This window comes from Musca domestica, unplaced genomic scaffold (assembly GCF_030504385.1).
Source record: "Musca domestica strain aabys unplaced genomic scaffold, Musca_domestica.polishedcontigs.V.1.1 1, whole genome shotgun sequence".
NCBI lineage: Eukaryota > Metazoa > Arthropoda > Insecta > Diptera > Muscidae > Musca > Musca domestica.
The window spans coordinates 17,391,481-17,411,625 of record NW_026712114.1 but is presented as its reverse complement, the minus strand read 5'-3'; the positions used below and the strand labels follow the sequence as shown (position 1 = coordinate 17,411,625).

General features: G+C 36.5%; 1 protein-coding gene across 1 annotated transcript in view; it reads right to left on the bottom strand.

Annotated features, from left to right (window-relative positions):
- Nucleotides 1-647: 647 nt before the first annotated feature.
- Nucleotides 648-20,145, bottom strand: part of LOC101894007 (uncharacterized) — a 39,993-nt gene continuing 20,495 nt past the window's right edge. The window contains exons 2-6 of the mRNA XM_005191052.4: nucleotides 19,807-20,106; nucleotides 19,494-19,716; nucleotides 19,248-19,354; nucleotides 7,360-7,437; nucleotides 648-1,074 (exon numbers count right to left, since the gene is read on the bottom strand). Of these exons, the coding sequence (XP_005191109.1) occupies nucleotides 946-1,074; nucleotides 7,360-7,437; nucleotides 19,248-19,354; nucleotides 19,494-19,716; nucleotides 19,807-20,106 (837 nt within the window). The 3' untranslated portion in view covers nucleotides 648-945. The remainder of the gene's footprint in view (nucleotides 1,075-7,359; nucleotides 7,438-19,247; nucleotides 19,355-19,493; nucleotides 19,717-19,806; nucleotides 20,107-20,145) is intronic.

Below are 20,145 nucleotides of genomic sequence, written 5' to 3'. Positions count from 1 at the left end.
CCACACTAACACAAACAGGGTGAGAGCAGGCCTCATCGACCGGAGAGAGACGCATAAAAAAAACAACAAAAAATTATAGTGTGGACCAAGGCATAGGAGGCTTTTTGGCATGCACTAGATATTTCCAGTCATTGACACTTCTTTGGCTATGTTTGTTGGCAGTGCGTTTTACGCATATATTGCCAAAGGAGGAAGGAAGGAAGTGAGGAGGGAAGAGAGACGGAAAGGATCTGCTTGAATAAACTGAAAACATATCATAGTTATAACAAATCAAGCCAACAACTCAATCATCAGTTCACCAGGAAACGAGCGATCGATCCCAAGGACTCATGGCTTCGGTTGCCGGCTGATGATAAAGTCATAAAAAGGACTTTATTGATTTTGCATCTCGAAACGGAAAGCTATGGTGATACTACCGAGATATGGTTTCTCTACTTATCATGTTGTGGGTGTTGTTGTACAGCAAAAAGCAACAACATCAACATAGGCAGGACGATGAAATGTTGTTGATTCTGTTGCATGTGTGGATTTTGTTTATCCTACCGCTGCATATGATTCTTGTTTAAGGTGTATGGGTGTATATCTCTGTGTGTGTGTGTGTGTGTGTGTTTGTGTACTATCTTGTGTGTGTGTGTGTCTCTCGAAAGTGTTTACATGTCAACCTACCGTTCGGTTATCCTTCTTGTTGTCATTGTCCGAATGAATGATTATGATTACATAATGAACGAATGTTGATGTCCTTGTTGTTGTTGTTGTTGTCCCCGTTGTTGCTTCGCATCTCTTGGCCCACAGTAATTGCATTCACATTTGTCAATTCAAAATGTATCCTCGTCTTCATCTTCTTCTCCATCAACGTTGTATTGCCGTTATTGCTGCTACTGCTCCTCCTTCAGCTCCTCCCTGTTGCCCATCCGCCTCGGCCTCCTTCACTTGGCCATCACCGGCCTATGGATGCTTGGTGTAGTTATTTAAGGACATGTCATTTGTTGTCACACTATGCGTGTTGATATCCTTACTGCGGTCATGTATTCCTCGGTCATGTTGTGACTTTTTTCGTGCATTTTGATTTTTTAGCTGCAATGGAAGGCAAAGGGAAAAGAGAGAGAGAGGAAGAGAGAATATGAAAAAGAAGAAGGCGAGAAAGTAGTTAAAATCGCATGAATGAATCTGTGTCGTTAAATAAAGTAGTTTTTAATCGAATAGTAAATATCATATCAATCGCCAAAGGATGTCACTTGGCAAAGGGAGGAGGAGGAAAAACATTGACCAGTAACTTATGGTAAATATTTTATGGGGCGGTTGGAGAATTTTTATAGTTTTGCTGCAGTGGAATAATATGCCAACCTGATTCATCAAATGCGAATTCGGTGATTTCCTGCATGCCACATCAGATGAGTGCTTTAAATAATTTTGATTAGCTGTTGCAAATGCAAATGTGGAATAAATATTAAAATTTAGGAAAATTCGGAGGCTTTATTAAGTTATATTTTTTCAGGGATGGCCGAAACTGTTCAACTTTTTAGGCTAACAAAACGCAGAATGTACGTCTTTAAGGGAGAGAGACTCTATGGCGCCCGAACGTAATCCTCATTTCAATTATGGGGATTATGACCGTGTTCTTTCGGTCATAACCTCCATAGTTAAGTAGGGATTATGTCCGCTCCCACAAGGGTCGAAGGCCGTCTTCTTACAAAGTGGAATAAATTTAAAAAACCTCGGTTCGCGTCAGCCGTAGTTGGCAACTCAGAAAAAAATTTTCTAGACCCGGCCGAAGGCCTGCTTCTTAAACAAAAAATATATCCAATTTAGAAAAACTTTGGTTCGCCTTAGCCACTGTTTAAAGGAAAAAATCCCAAGCCCAGGCCGAAGGTCCGCTTCTTACAGAATGAAATAAATTTAGAAACTATGGCTCGCGTTAGTCGTCGGCAGAAGGCCCTCTTCTTACAAAATGTAGCAAATTTAGAAAAGCATCTAGCCGCTGTTGGACATATTCATAGGAAAAAATCCCAAGCCCCGGCGAAGGCCCTCTTCCTACAGAATGAAATAAATTTAGAAAACTGTGACTCGCGTTAGCTGCTGTTGGACATACTTAGAGGAAAAAATCTTAGGATCCGACCAAAGACCGACTACTTCCAAAAAAAATTAAAATTTAGAAGACTCGGGTTCACCTTAGCCGGACATTCCCAGAGGAAGTTTAAAATGTAGAAAACTTAGGTTCGCGTTAGTCGATACTGGACATACCAAGAGAAAACTAGTAAAGAAAGACTTAAAGTCGGGCAGCCCCGACTTTATGATACCCTACACCACTTTGCTAATTTAGTAGAGCTCCGCGTAACAATTAAAAGTTTTTGTGGGAGAATTCAATCATACACGCTATGACTATAATTTAAAGTTCACAGGACTAAATATGCCGAAGCATTTGTATCTTTTAAATTCGGACTTGTATGTATATGGGAGCTATATCCAAATCGGAAACGATCTCGATAAAATTTGGCAAAGATATTTCTGAGCTGTATTTGATATATTTCCCTGAATATCGATGTTACGGAGTGCATATTACGGCTGTGGGTAACAAATATAACAAATCAGATGAAGATTATATATGGAAGCTATAGCTATATCTGAACCGATTTCCGCCAAATTTGACATACTAGAATTCGGTCATAAGTGCCAAAATCCATCCCATTTGGACAAATATTAGACGTTTGATGCGCAATAAAAGGTAAATCGGACGAAGTTATAAATGGGAGCTATATTCTAATCTGAACCAGTTCCGATAAAATTTACTAATGTATTTCTGAGCTGTATTCGATATATTTCCCCAAATATTGTTGTTACAGAGTGCATAGTACGGCAGCGGATGACAAAAATAACAAATCGGATGAACAGTATTTATGGGAGCTATATCTGAACCGATTTCGATCAAATTTGGCATGCTTATTTTCAGGACTAATTTGGTTGTATGTGCAAAATTCCATACTATTTGGGCTGATATTACACGTTTGGTGCACAATAAAAGGCAAATCGGACGAAGACATATATGGGAGCTATATCCAAATTTTGACCGATTATCTCCAATTTCAATAGGGTTCGTCCTTGGGCCAAACCAATTATTGTGCAAAATTTCATATGGATACAAGAATACATGAATAGACAGGCGGACGGACGGACGGATGGACATGCATCATCAAAAGGAACTATGGGTCTATCTTGTTTCCTTTTGCCTGTTACAAACAAATGCACAAAGACATAATACCCTGACCACCTTGTGGTGAGGGGTATAAAAATCTCGATTTTTTCGCACAACCTTTTATATCCGCATTCGTTTTGGGGATTATGTCTTCTATTTTCTGGGGAAAAAATCTGACCGATTTTTTCTTGGACATAATCTCTATGACCGGGTTATGACCGAAAAAAACGGCATAATCCCCATAATTGTAATGGGGATTATGATACGGCACCCACTCTATAACCCACCTGTAAGGAGAGCTGAATATAGGACGAGTTCGTCTACAAGATAGGTTACACCTCTATACATGTTAATCAGTTTTTTTTTTGTAAAAAAATATATTTTGGAAATTTGTGATTTATTTACACCCTGATCGGCATTGAATGAGTATTACAGCTTTAGAGCGCGGGTGAACTACAAAATCGGACGGTATTAATATATGGGCTAAAGAGGTATTTTATTCCGCCACATGTGACCCTTTATATCAACCTTATTTAGACCTTATTCTAGCCAGAACCTTATAGAAGACAACTAAATTTGAACCGATTTCTTCAAAGTATGACAAACATTATTATAGGCGGTATCTGATGAAACAAATATGGGAACCATATCTATATATAAACCGACTTTCACCAAATTTTACAAATTTACTTTTCAACTGAATCAGTTCTTGCGTGACTTAATCTGTTCTACTTAGTCATATATTTGAGGTTGGGTACAAGAAAAATCTGGCTAAGGTATAAATGGGAGCAATATCTGAATTGGGACCGATTACCACCACCCACAGACGGACGTCCACAAAGTGACTCAGAATGTGATTCTATGCAGATCATCAGAGGAACTATGGGTCAATTTCGTTTTTTTTAAGGTTACAAATATATTCACACAAACATAAAACCCTGTAGCACAGTGCGGAGTAGTATATAAAAATATAGTCCTCATAGAATGCCGCAAACTAAAGGTCCAGGTATAGACCAACCAAAGTAAGAGCTCGCTTAGGGTGAGATAAAACAAGTTAAAAAGCAGTAAGATCGGCCGGGCCGAATTTTGAATACTCCCCACTATTTTGAACTAATTTGGAAATTTTCAAAAAAATAAATCCGTTAAAAATTCTGTTATAATCTTAAAAATAGCGAATAAAGCCGTTATGTTGGGATTTATACCTGGACCTACATAGGCATTGTTTGTCATAACATATTTATATTCGAAACTTTAAACAAACGGTGAATAATATAGCTAAAGTCATAAAAATACAGCTGCATAGGTAATTTTCTGTCACAAAAAAGTGCGACATCTCAAACAATTTCGGTGAGTATTGTACCTAAACTCGTCAAAATACCGAATATAGGGAGGTACTGATAATTGGGCCTATACAAAGACCTGCACAGACAATTTTCTACCACAAACTGTAGTTCCGAACCCTAAATACATCATTCGAAACTACTCTGAATTCGAATACTACTACTGAATAATGAGGCTACGATCATCAAAATACCGAATATTACGAGGTACCGTTTTATGGGGGCTATACGAAGACATGGACCTGCACAGACAATTTTCTGTCATAGGCTGTAGTATACATAACGAACTTCAAATACCAAATTTGAAACAATTCCGAAGAATGATGCCGATAAAATTATCAAAATATCGAATATCGGGAGGGACCTGCACAGACAATTTTCTGTCATAGGCTGTAGTATACATAACGAACTTCAAATACCAAATTTGAAACAATTCCGAAGAATGATGCCGATAAAATTATCAAAATATCGAATATCGGGAGGTACCGTTATATGGAGGCTATATGAAAACGTGGACGTACATAGCCCATTTACCTATGGTAAATGGTGGCCATTGTGCGCTGGAAATAAAGCGAGGAACCTCATTTTGTAACCATTCTTGGGTGGCGCGTGCTAAGTCCTGTTGGAATGGCCAAGGTCTGCGGCCAAAATGTTTGCGTGCACAAGGCTTTAATACACCATCCCGATTATTTTCGCGATAATATTCGGCATTTATTCTGATGCCACGGTCGACTAATACGAGCGGAGAGCGACCATCGGCTCTTATGCCGGCCCACACAATCACTATGGCCGGCGCTTGAGTTCTGGTGGCCAACCGAAGGTGCACATTTTCAGCTAACCTCTTTGGGAAGTAAACCCGATCATTTTGTTTGTTTACAAACCGCTGGACAACGAGTGTTTTCTCATCGGATAAAAAAACAAATTCGGCAGTTCACCACTTTCGGCCAAGCGAAGCAACTCTTCGAATCTTTTGAGTTTATTTTCTTTCTGTTGCGGTGTAATTTTTTGCAGTTTTTGGAATTTCAATGGCTTTACCCCGAGCTCATTTTTCAATATTTGCCGAATAGAATATTGCGATATGTTCATCTCACGAGCCATTTTTCGGCCACTGCGACGCGGGTTTCGAACAAGTCGCTTCTTTACATTTCGAACCATTTCTGCTGATGTTGCTGTTTTCTTCCGTCCACTTCCTAGACGTCGAGCTACGCTACCAATATCACGGTAACGAGCGATGGCACGAGACACAAAAAATGTATTCACATTCAAATGCTAGAGTGCTCCTACGATAGCCACTTGTGGTTTTCCAGCCAAATATAAAGAAACCACACTATCACGCTTGAATTCCAACATGAATAACTTTTTTCGGGAAAATTCTCACCAAACTGCTTTTGTATGCTTGGAAACAATATAATGAGCTGTCATTGGAATAATTTTAACAGCTGTCGGATGAGTGGCTTAGAACTGACAGCAGTCAGAAGTTGGTTGCAGTTTTTTCATCTCACTCTGTACATACGCTTTCCTCTGGCTTCATACCATCGTATAGCCAAAATAATCATTTAAACATTCCTATAACTTGAAACGAAAGAGCCCACGCACTGGGGATCAGGCCACCCTAGAAGCCTGTCAAAAAGTTGAGTATTAAATCAGTACTTTTCCCATAATTTTCGCGGGGTTATTCACATTATTTCAAAAATATCAACGTTGACCAAAAATATGGTTTTATGTTCAGAAACAGTGTTCTAAATAAAACAAGTAAAAAACATTAAGTTCGGACGGGCCGAACTTTTAATACCCTCCACCTTAGGTTAAAGGAAACATTATAACCCATTATGACCCACAAATACCAATTTTTAGACAAATCCGTGCAAAAAAATGTGACAAAGACCATCAAAATACCGAATATCGGGAGGTACCGTTAAATGGAGACTATACCGAAACGTGAACCTATACATACAATGTTTCGCCAACGGAGCTAGAACCCATTAGGATACACAAATATCAATTTTTAAACAACTCCGCGAAGAAATGTGGCAAAAATCATCAAAATACCGAATATCTGGAGGTACCGTTATATGGGAGCAATGCCATAAAAATACCAAAAATCGGAAGGTACAGTTATATGGGGGCTATACCAAAGCGTGGACCCAAACATACAATATTTAACCACAGGAGCTATGACCCATTACGACCCTCAAATACCAATTTTTAGACATATCCGTGAAAAAATGTTGCTGAAATCAGCAAAATACTGAATATCGGGAGGTACCGTTATATGGGGACTATACAAAAACGTGGCCGATATACCTCATTTTCAATACCAACCATCCTAAAATCAATAGAGTGTATGTCCTTAGATAACCTCTAATACGTCTGAACCAACAATAGCAGCTCTCCCTTACCACAATTCGTTCATATCGCTGTTTTCCTTTTATCAATTTAATTACCAAAATAGCATTTTGAAAAATATGAAAATTAAATTTAAAAATTACGATAAAATCTTATTCGGCTGCCACCAACCGCAAGGGTAGATCTGTGAAATGTTAAAATCCCATTACAATGGCGAATATTCAAAATATGTTTTTGACAGGCACTTTGATGTAGCATTTAATCCTATTTGAAAGTATTTTTATTTTATTTTATTCCGTTGTTTGTGGTTGGAATTTTCGGACTACAGCAAAAACAAAAAAAAAAAAAAAAAACCTCCGATCCCCAAAAATTCCCAATCCTCCCCCCACCACCAATACCAACGATATGCTTTGATAATTCCGAATGTGTTTATATTAAATTACAGATAAATTTCATTTAAAAGTTTTGCTTATTTACCCTTACCCTTTGTATCGTTTCTTCAAAATTCTGATGGGGTTCTACACGTTTCATGGTGCCACAGCTTTTCAGTTTCTCCGATGTCTGTAAGAAGAAGAAACAAAAAAAAAACACATAAAAACGAAACAGATTAAAAAGGGAGTTATCAAAAACAAAAAAAAAACACAGGATTTTGAGAAGAATCCCTAAAACATTTTTTTTTTTGCAAAACTGAAAATGACCACCAGCACCAACCCCACCCCTACTTTGCACACTCCACTAATTACTACCACTCAACTTTCAATGTTAAAAAGTGTTAACTAGTTTTATGATGACAATTGTATGGCTTCAATTGTTGCCAACTGTGTGTTCGGAGTGACAGTCGTCGTCTTTTGGTGGTCTGGCTGTCCGGGTCCTGCTTTGGAAATATGAATACCTTTGGTCGTCTTATTAATGTCCTTTTTTGTTGTGGTTGGGTTTGTGGTCGTTCATCGTTGGATGGCTGGCTGGCCGAGGATGATGATGGCGATGCTGTTGATGGTTGCTGTTTTGTTGTCTTGTCTTGTTTTTTGTGTAGTAGTAGTAAGCCATCAGTTGGTTAGGCTTACTACTACTACGCTTGGTTCTCTGATGAGTGAGTATTTTATGATCATCACCTGCAACCTTTGTCGGTGTGTCGTTTGTTGGGATGCTGCTGTTTTTTGTTTTCGTTGTTCGTTTTCAATTTTATGCTACGTAGCCTTTTTTTGTTTCTTGTTGGTGTGGACATTTGTCTTCTTATTTATTTCCTGTCATTTTTTGACCAATGTCCTGTAAACCATGTAACCTAAACCGTAAAAAAACGACAGCAACAACAATAAACAAAGCACCAACAATAACCACCTGAAGTTCATTATAAAAAAAACAAAATAATAATAATACAGTACCCCATACACATGTCCAGCTAACCTAAAACTGTCACGGTAGACAAAGATATTTTGAATAGATTCACAGTGTCTTAAGACAGGATTTTAGCCCATTAAATTTTGTGAGCAAGTCTCACCCGAATAAATATAAAAAAAAAACATAAATAATTTTGTTAAGTATTATTGCTCTGTTCCAATACCAGCAAAAATCTACTTTTTTTGATAGGGAAAATCTGTTATCGTACTAACATTTTTACATTCGCGCATGTTCTGGAACAAAGCATATAAAAATTTCATTGTAATTCAGTTGTTAACTCTTCCAAAAATGCATATGTGACCTCATATTTCTGCTCAGCATAGAGTTCTCTACATGTACAGGGTAAGATGAAACAAGTTAAAAATCAGTAAGTTCAGCCGGGCTGAAGTTTGCGCACCCTCCACCATTTGAAACGAATTTGGAAATTTTTAAAAAATAAAATTCTTAAAAAATTCTGTTAAAATTTTAAAAATACCGAATATAGCCGTTATGTTGGGGTCTCTACGAAGTGGACCTACATATGCACTGTTTGTCATAAGCCATTACCATATTCAAATTCGAAATTTGAAATAAACGGTGAATAATGTAGCTAAAATCATCAAAATATCGTATATTCCGTTATATCGGAGCTGTGCGAAGTCCTGGAACAGCATAGATAATTTTTCGGTTACAGGCTGTAGCGTCCATTACGAACTTCAAATACGAAAACCCAAACGATTTCGGTGAGTTTTGTACCTAAACTCGTCAAAATACCGAATAGAGGGGGTACTGATATATGGGGCCTATACGAAGACCTGGACCTGCATAGACAATTTTCTGTCAGAACTTCAAATTTTCATTACGAACTTCAAATACCGAATTTGAAACAATTCCGCTGAATAATGTCGCTAAAATCTACAAAATACCGAATATGGGGAAGTACCGCTATATGGAGGCTATATGAAAACGTGGACCTACATGGCCCATTTACGAACTTAATCTGCCTACTGGAAAAATAAACATGTGTGCATAATTTTAGCTTTCTATCTCAAATCGTTCGAAAGATATCGTGATTACAACAGACAGACGGACATCGCTAAATCGACTTAGAATTTTACGCTGATCAAGAATATATAAGCTTTGTTGGGTCTGACATGAGAATTTCGAGGAGTTACAAACGGAATGACAAAATTAATATACCCTTCATAGTATGGTGGTGGGTATAAAAACTGCAACCAGACTGCTGTCATTTCTAAGCCACTCATCCGACAGCTGTTAAAATTATTCCAGTGACAGCTCATTATATTATTTACAAGCGTACAAAAGCATTTGAGTGAGAATTTTTCAGAAAAAAAGTTATTCGTGATGGAATTTAAGCGTGATAGGGTGATTTCTTTATTTTTGGCTGGAAAACCACAAGTGGCTATCGTTAGAGCACTGCAGCATTTAAATGTGAATAAATCTTTTGTGTCTCGTACCATCGCTCGTTACCGTGATACTGGTAGCGTAGCCCGACGTCAAGGAAGTGGACGGTTAAAGCCTTCGGCACGTAAAAATTTTGGCCGCAGACCTTGGACATTCTAACAGGAATCAGCACCATCGCACTCAGCACGCGCCACCCAAGAATGGTTACAAAATGAGGTCCTCGCTTTATTTCCAGCTCACAATGACCACCAAAATCTCCGGATACCAATCCGTTGGACTATTGTGTATGGAGTATTTTGGACAGCAAGGTTGGCACTAAAAAATACCAAAGTGTCGATCACCTCAAGCAATCGCTTCGCCGGGAATCGACCAAAATACCGCCGTGAAGGCCATAATGGTGACCAATTCGAAAAAATCTAAACTTATTCTTAAATTTAATGCTATTTCCGACATTTTTTGCTTTCATTCAATAACATTTAAAGAAAATGTAAAAATTATGTCGTTTGACTTTGTTGCATTTTTTATCTCATCCTCATCATATATATGATTAATTTGCTGACAAAGAACTTTAAAGAAAATTTCACACCTGACCGAGCACTTTCAAAAGCATTGGGATCTGCAAAGTTTGCACAAAATCGAATGATCTTATCAATTTCTATGAGGCAAATTATCTTTGAAAATCTTGACCTTGGATGGGGGAGGTATCAGTAAGAGTAAAAAGATATTGCTTATCTCTGAACTAGATCTAATTTTGACAATAATACTACAATGTACCACTGTCAAATCCGATAAACCCATCGAGAGTTACAGTCAGACAGAACGATGGACGAATGGATTTGGTCCAAAGAGACCTGGGGTCTAAAACAGTTATTTCCATGAGGCACGTATTGGGTATAAAAATTGCAAACCTTGAAAGTGAATCAACAAATGAGGTTTTTGGTTCGTTTTTTAATAATTAATTCGTTTAAACACCCTTTTAAAGCCAAGTTCGTAAATTTATTTGTCATACAGTTCTATTACAGGTCCTAAAAGACATTAAAAGTCTGAATCTTTCTTAAATGACAAATACATTTGTTGAATGTTTTGACTTGATCCGATCCCGTTAAAAGGAACTTTTAAATAATTTTTTGAAAAATGAATAAAAAATCGCTTTGGCGAACTTAAAATGGGACTTAAAATGTATATATTCGAAGAAATCTTTATCCATTTGTATTTAGAAAGTGACCTAATGCAATATTTCAAAACGCTCTTCTTTCATAGTCTGTTATTTGTGTACCCTCCACCATACATAGTATGGAGTGTATATTAAGTTCGTCATACCCAAACAATGTAAATATATTCTTGATCAGCGTAAAATTCTAAGACAGTTTAGACCTGTCCGTCTGTTGTAATCTTGCTGGAGTCGAAACGAAAGAAGGTAGGAAGCTAAAATTTTGCAAATTTTGTCTGAGGGCAGATCAAGTTCGAAGATGGACTTCATCGGCCCACAATATCGTATAGCCCCCATATAACGGTACCCAGCCATATTCAGTATTTTGATGATTTTAGCCACATTTTTCAACGGAATTGCCTGAAAATCCACACAAGGAGTTCCTTGTGAGTACTTTACCCCCTGATAAAGAATTGTCTAATAGATCCACGATATCGTATATCGACCATATAACGGCACGTCCCGATATTCGGTATTTCGATGATTTTAGCCAAATTTTTCAATGAAATTTTCTTAAAATCCACCCCAGATAGAGTATAAAAAGTTCGGCACGACCGAACTTAACTGCTTTTTTACTTGATAGCTCTACTCTTATAATCTTTTAAATTTGTATGTAGTTATTTGAAACTATTTCGTAAAAGTTAAGATTATTTGGAATGGAATTCATTTGATTTGAGTTATATTTGGTACAAATGTTGAAGGTTTGTAGGGTAGGTACAAAATAGAGTGCACATACTTCGCATCCTATAAGGTATTTGAGTTTATAACCGGTTAATGGTAAGTTACCAGTAAGAGTGGTTTTATCTCAAATGAAAAACAATATTGAATAACAATTAGTTAAAAAAAGTTGAGTTATTATTCCAAACTTACTAAAAGTCATCTTAGCTTAATCTGGTACAATTGTTATGAAACAAATCAAATGGTCCCTGCCTTTTTTAAGGTATGTGATTATTTTAGAATTTTTAAAATTGTGGGCCGACATTGTCTACCCACGTAAATCTCGCCTCAAAAATATACATCAGCAAGTCCAACTATTTCTTTTCTATTTGTACTTGTTCATAGATATCAGTTAATCCTATTTCCCACCCTATACAGGAGAAACATACCCAAAAGTACAACCTAGTAATTGTCATTCAATTATGTCTTCCAGTAAATTAAAGTTATTTCTTAATTATTGTTTTTGTTGTTGCATGCACAGTGCATGCAAATGACCACAACAGACAGTCCTGCGGATGCATTGTCCAAGGTGCCTGTCTCCTCTGTTGATGTCCTTTAGTGCCCTTTGAAATTTACTGTGAAAATGTCCAGGATATTGTAGAGGAAACATTTGCCGCTCAAGTACATTTTTGTCTACAAGTGTTTTCACTCTTTCTCTCGCTTTGGCATTCACTCGCTCTCTCTCTCACACTCCCGCTCTCTCTCCCTGCCTTTTTGTTGCTCAAAAGTTGTTTCTTTTGTTATGGTTTTTGCTGTCAATGTAACCATTTGTTTGTTGTTGCATTGTCTCAATTTTTTGTTGTAGGATATCTCGGTTCGGATATCCTTACCGCTACAGATGGAGAGAGAGAGGAAAAAAACAGCAACAACAACACAAGAAAGACATAAAGGTTTGTTGTGTGTGTTTGTGTGCGCCCGTTGTCCTTTTGTATTCGTTCGCAGTTATTTATTTAACGCGCATCCCAACCGACCAGTATGTCCTTTAACGTGAGTCGATAAATTGTTTGTGTGTGTGAGTGTGTGTGTAAGTTTGGATGGATGCTGGCCAAAGTTTGTGTTTGTAAGTGTCAGTGTGTGTCGAATGGCAGTCCATTAAAGTGTTTTGTTTGTTTTTTTTTTTTGTTTGGTCTGTCTGTCCTTCTGTCTTTTGGTCCATGGCTGGCTGTTTGAATGTACTATCTTTGTAATTAATGCTGTGTCGATGTTACTGTTGTTGTTGTTGCTGTTTGTGCCACATTTTGTTGCAATCTTATTCTCATTGTAGTAGCAGTAGTTGTTGTTGTTTGCCTGACGTTATTGCTGTTGTCGTTGTTTTTGTCCTTCTACTCTACACTACACATTTATTATTTAAGCACAATTTCTCTGGGTGTGCGTATATGTTTGTTGGTGTTCATGCATCGCTTATTTGATTTCCCTTTGCCTCGTTTTTTGGACTTGGCTTTTCCAACCAAAAGGATATTTTGCGGAGCTGCATTGAGCTGAGCTGTGTAGATACATAGTTGCTTTCTATGCTTGAGATCCAATTTTTTTTTGCGTTTTCGCTTCGTTCACTCCCATTGTTAGATAATAATATCAAAAGTGCTGTAATAATCTATATTCTTAACACTTTGACCATTTTCATGGTATGTGAATTCAAAGAGAGAAAACACAACAGCAACAACAACGTCAACACCAACACCAACAAAGAAACCAAGAATGGTTGGCCAAGAATTGAAAATTCCAGGCAATGAATGCATTTGCAAGTGAAGGAGAAACCAATTTGTTCGTTAAGTAATTTTAAAATGAATGGATGAAATGTTCAACGAAGCATACATTGGTGGTAACGTAAACACACCACACACACTTGCGTATTTGTTGTTCATTCAGAGCAGAAAAGGATAACAAAGATGTCGAATCCCAAGAAAAAGCAACATCAAATAAAATATATATTTTTCTATTACTATGGAATGATTTTTCTAAAACCCTTTTGTCGAGAACTATCAGAAATATTTTTCCAATTAACATCAGGAGAGTATATTAACTTTTTCATACCGTTTGTAACATCCCTAAATATTCGTCGTAGACCCCATAACATATATATATATTCATAATCAGCAAAAAATTCTATAGGTTAAGAACCGTTGGACAGATTTTCACAAATCTTATCAATTCGGAATGGTTCCTCGCCAGAAAAGGATAATATCTAAGAAAATCGCGAATGCTCACGAAATTTTGCATGGTGTTAGAAGATGTACATAAGGTGTGAAGATGTACCTAAGGGGTTCAAATGGATCAAAAAATTTAAAATTTCCATGATTTTGCAGTCGCTCTACAGGTCACAATTAAAATTTTATCGACACGGCATGAGAAGATAGTTAAGTAATGCTCTATGACATCATATCAAAAATGGATTTGGACATAAGTGACCTTTTAATATATTGTTATGTTGTAGGGTATCACATGGTCGGCCCGCACGTCTATAGCATTTGCTTACTTGTTTTATTTGTATTAGTTGAAGTATGAAAATGAATTTGAGGATATTTTTATACCCTCCACCTTTGAAAGGAGGGTATATTAACTTTTTCATACCGTTTGTAACATCCCTAAATATTCGTCGTAGACCCCGTAAAGTATAAATATTCATAATCAGCATAAAATTCTAAGACGATTAAAACACTTCCGTCTGTCTGTCCGTCTGTCTGTTGAAATCACGATACAGCCAACATAATTTAACATAGAGCGTCAAAATTTAGAAGAGTAATTTGTATTGTGTCTACGAGGGTTTGTATTGACAATTAGATTTATCGGTCCACGTTTTGGTATAGCCCCTTATAACGGTACCTCCCAGTATTCAGTATTTTGATGGTTGTTGTCATATTTTTTCATGGGTTTATCTAAAAATTGGTATTTGTTGGGTTCTGGCTGGCGAAACCTTGTATGTATAGGTCCACGTTTTAGTATAGTTCCCATATAACGTTGGCGAAACATTGTATGTTTAGGTTCACGTTTTTGTATAGCCTCATATAGCGATAACTCGCGATATTTGATATTTTGATGATTTTTGCCACATTTTCGCACGAATATGTCGAAAAATTGGAATTTGTGGGTCATAATGGATTCTAATGTTTCCTTTACCCTAAGGTGGAGGGTGTTAAATTTAATGTATTTTCTAAATTATTTCCCATAATTTTGTAACATTTTCTAAAACGTTTTCAATTTTTTTTTATTTATTTTTTTTTTTTTTTTTCAAAAACCATTTCTCTTTGTTTTTTTTTTTTTGCTTTTTGAATTTTGAGTAAAAAAAACAGCAGACCAAATTTTGTAAACGTGAAACGTTAAATAAAAAAATTTAAGCAAATATCGCCACTACGAATGGTTTAAAGAAAACCAAGCTATAATAGTAGATTTTTTATTAAAATATTGTTTCGTAAATTTTTTTGTAATAAGACTTTTTATTACTCTTAACATCGCACAGATATGCTTCGCAGCGAAGATCTCGTTTATATCTTCTTTACCTGAATAATCTCAAAGTTTTTTTTCTATGATTTTACAAATCTTCGATAGAAAGACTACCTTTAACAAATCTTCTAAAACTGGAACGTCACTTCCTTTTTAGATCTCAAATCTCTTACAGAATATACATATGTCTGACAAGGCTCTGCTGGTCTTGTAGTAAACCTGCCACAATACATCCCACGTACCTTATATGAATAGAATACCTCTAACAGCCAGTTTACAAACAGAAGGCCACTAATAGGTCTTTGGCAAATATATATATATATATATATATATATATATATATATATATATATATATATAAATCTTCAAAAAGTTATACCAAAGTTATACTAATATTTTATTTATTAAGAAAAAGTAAAAAGCAAAGTAAGACCAGGATCTTTTATCAGGATGACCGGAGTAAAAGTAAGAAGATATCTTACTTTTCCAAATCGCGTATATCCTTTATAAATAGGAGAATGGTCTTCTGCAAATAAAACGGCTTTAAAGGTCTTTTCCGAATAGTAGACCTTCTCTACAGAACGGAGTCCTCTCATAGGTGTCTTTGAGATGAGAAAAGAAAACAAAAAAAAAATAAAATAAATAAAATGTCAGGCTAAGGGGCCATTCTCGGAAGATGTGTTCTGACTATTAACATATTAAATTAAAGCTTTTTGGGTAGAAGGATGTGGCCAGGACCATTAAGACACCTAAAAGTACCTTTACCGCTGAAGGGTTCGTATATAAAAAAATGAACAGAATGGGAATCTCATCGAATTCATAAAATAATGTGTGTATTATCTCAATTTTAAAAGAGGTTGACATAGGCCAAATGTTTTTTATAATTGACAATCCTTTTCATAATTCAGTAAACCAGTTCCTAAACGTATGAGTGATTTCATATATTTCATATCACTCATACGCAGACTTTTCATAGAAACGACCGGACTCTACGGAACTAGATAAGGAACTAGTTCGTTCGATCGTACTAGATTGACACAACTCTAAATATCTATACTGATCATGAATTAATAATTTTTGGAATGAGTCGACAAAAAATTATTGATACTTTGACAGGAAAATGCTTCGGGACTTTGGTAACTAATTGAATCGACGCACATTTAAGTAGAATATTTTAATGAATTTTATAGTTGATCTATATTACAGATATTTTCGAAGGTGGAGTATATATTTAGTGACTAAAATGCCAAACTACAACCAGTAAATGTGGCTGACACTTTCATATTGCCGAAAATTTTCAATAAAATATTGCTTTAATATAGAATATTGAATTTTTGATATCATTAAGGGAAAATCGGTTATTGTTATAAAATATTGCACAATATTGCACATTGCACAATAAGAGCCACCAAATTTCAAAAATCGAAATATTTTTATTAACCCAAGGTCTAGTGTGAAGATGAAATATATGAGCTCACTCCTTCTGGAACCTTCCCCACAGAGGGTCAAAAATTTTGAATATTCATGAAGCTCATTAAACGAGAAATCAACATCCGATTCCATTCAGTCTTGGCACATCTCAACACTTCTATGAACACAAGGTTTATTATAAAGAAGGTGAAGATCAGACCATTCCTTCTGGTAGCACCCCCACAAAAAGGTCAACATTTTCAATATCCATTAAGCTCATAAAACGTCAAATTAACATCCACTTCCATGCGGACTTGGCACATCCCAATATTTTTATCAGCACCATTCAAGATCGAGCCATTCCTTCTAGTACCTCCCCCACAAAGGGTTCAAGATTTTGAACACACAAAACGCTTAAAGAAAGCGAATTAAGCATATAACCCTCTTCAAATTTCATACATACATTTTCGCTAACACAAGATCTGTTCTGAAGATATTATATATCTGTGAACCCCTTCTGGTACCTCACCCACGAGGGGTCACAATTTTCAATACTCTTATTTGCCATAGCTTGCGAAACAAGCAAGCGATTCTATACAGCTTGCTATACCTAAATATTTCTCTCAACCAAAAAACTGGGATCAATATGATATTTATGATTTCGCTTAAAATTTGATATAAATGTTCGATTTTTTTGTAATTTTGCCCATACCAATATCTATCAATTTATCTGTTTCAGATGAAGAATGAAATGGAATGAAATGGATTACCTCGGTCGACTACATCAGGTACCTCACGCATATTTTAACATTTTCTAAAAATTATCACATATCTCATGTATAGTGAAGGAAGTAACCAAACCTGTCACTTCGCAATATTTATATCATATTTATTTAGCTCCAATACGAAATGGACATGGTTGGTCTTTTCCTTCGGAACCTACTACATAGAAGGTCAAACATTTGAAAAATCATAACAGAAGTCAAAATATATTTAAATAATATAACATTGGCTCCGGGTATACACCTGTCGGCTAAACTGACTGATACTTTTAAACTTGTTTGTAATAATTTTGGCTTTAACAGCCAAATCATTGAAATTTTCGATCTAACATTAACACAAATATTGTAGCCAAGACAATAGCAAAAAAACTCTCTTAGGCATTGTAAAAGCATGAGAACGGTAGAACTGGTAGTTCTGGCCTGATGAAGGCGCATATTTTCATTAAAAGATTGGTAATTTAACATTTGTTATTACCATTACTACCCTAAAACTTGGGGATTATACCACAACTTAGACTTATATAGACAGTTCTATGCAAGGATGTTGCCTACATGCTGAAAAAACAAACTGTCAAATTACAGCAAATTTGGGTTAAATTCGGAGCCTAAGACACCACCTTAAATATGCCGGTAAAGTTATATGGAAGCGATTCCAAAACGTGGGCCTACATTTCCAATTTTCAATACCAAAAGTCCTGCAGACATAAAAAACATTTGATTAAAATTTGTTCAACTTGCTTCATTATGTTCGGAAGCTAGAGTGATTTTCATGGACGATAAACGGACCGAAACCACTAAATGGACATAGAATTTTATGTTAAATTTTTTCGATTTTTCCGGGTTGTGATATTGGCTGACATATTTTAAAGTTTTTTTTAAACCACATGATACAGGCAGGAAATATGTATAATTGACTTTTTTGGAGTTCAATACTCTAAATATATTTTTGATTTGATTTAATACCAATCGAAACGTTTCAAAGATTCGAGATGATCTGATAAGAAAATACAACAGGCTATCATGGTGGGACTAATCCATACCTAGACATGCTGTTTATGATGAGATATGTTTAAATTTAAGGGCAATAAAGACTCCTCATGCTTTCCAATATAGTATTAAAGTAACACAAAAGTAAACTAACTAATAACTTAAACAAGTTCAGCCGGGCCGAACTTTGAATACCCTCCACCATTTGGAACGAATGTGGCAATTCTCAAAAACAATAAAATCCGTTAAAATCTTAGAAATACCCAATGTAGCCGTTTAATTAGGGTCAATACGACGGCATGGACCTGCGTAGGTAACATTTGTCATAAGCCATTACAATATTCAAATGCGAAACTTAAAAAAATCGGTTATATTGTCGATAAAATCAAAATACCGAATATCGGGAGGTACCGTTATATGGGAGCTCTAAGAAGACGTGGACCTGCACAGATAAATTTCTGTCTTAGGCTTTAGTATTCATTATGAAATTCAAATACCAAATTTGAAACAATTCCGGTGAAGAAATTCGCTAAAATCATCAAAATACCGAATATCGGGAGGTACAGTTATATGGGGGCTATATCAAACCGTGGACCTGCAGACATAACATACATTTGAGCAAAATTTTATCAACCTACTTCAATTCTTCAATTCGGAAGCTAGAGTGATTTCCACAGACGAATAAACGGACGGACATCGCTAAATCGACATAGAATTTTATGCTGATTGTCTGGTCTAAAATGTGTATTTATATATAGATGTTACAAACGGAATGACAAACTTAATATACCCCCCATATTATGGTGGAGGGTATAAAAAATAATAATAATACAGTAGTTTGTGATAAGAAGCAATTAAATTGAAAATAATGTCTTCATTCCCATCCACTAAACTCAATGCCTTATTGTCCTCAAAAAAAGCATGTCATTGTAATTCTAAAATTAACTTGTTTTATTCTGGTACTGGCACTCCTGGTCAAATTCATTGTTTTCATATACACACTCACACTTCCACGTTCCACGTACCTTTAATTGCATGCCTTCGGCTGGATTGAGTTCGTCGGCACCCTGCCGTAAACCATTCAGGAAACGGGCAAATACTGTGGTGTGTCGTTTACGTTTATTACGTCCTTCTGCAAAAAAGGGCAAAGCATGAGACGAGGGGCACCAACAAAAATGTCACAACGGAAACGGAAATGATAACAATTTCAAAAATAATAATTTCGTGAAAATGCCCGGAGGCTTGCTCAACTGAGCTACGCTCTACTCTACCTGTTGCCGAGAATTCATAAAAGAAATTTGACCGTGCTCCAGGATAACTATGCTGCATGCCACCAATACCACCACCGCCGCCGACACCAACGCCCGTCGTACCACTGCTCAAATTAACCGTTGATTTGGAATCGATAACATTACGTGCCATGCGATTGGCCAAATCATTTTGAGCATAGCTATAGATTTCATTCTCTTCACGATTCGACAAACAGCTGGAGGGCTATAAAATATAACAAAGAAACGGAGCAGAGAGAGATAACGTTCAATGAATGATGGTTAATTGGATATTGAAGCTCACTTAACCACTTACCAGATATTTGCCAGGCACATACAACGGCTGACTGTGACTCGATGGCATCATCGATTGATGGGCGATGTTACCGGTTATCATGGCGCTAACGCCCATGCCACAGCTTGTGCCCGCACCTGCACTGGCACCCCTTCGCAAGGTATTTGAACCGCCCGTATTCGTATTGCCCATACGAATGTGTCGCTCTTTCCACTTTGAGACACGCGCCAGCTCGATGGCATCCAGAACATCTTCATAAGGCATATTGATTTCTTTGCTATAGTGGCTGGCCAAGCCCTCCAAATAGCCGCGTTTTCCTTCCTGTCGAAAAGATGGAATAATGAAATGGTTGTCAATTAT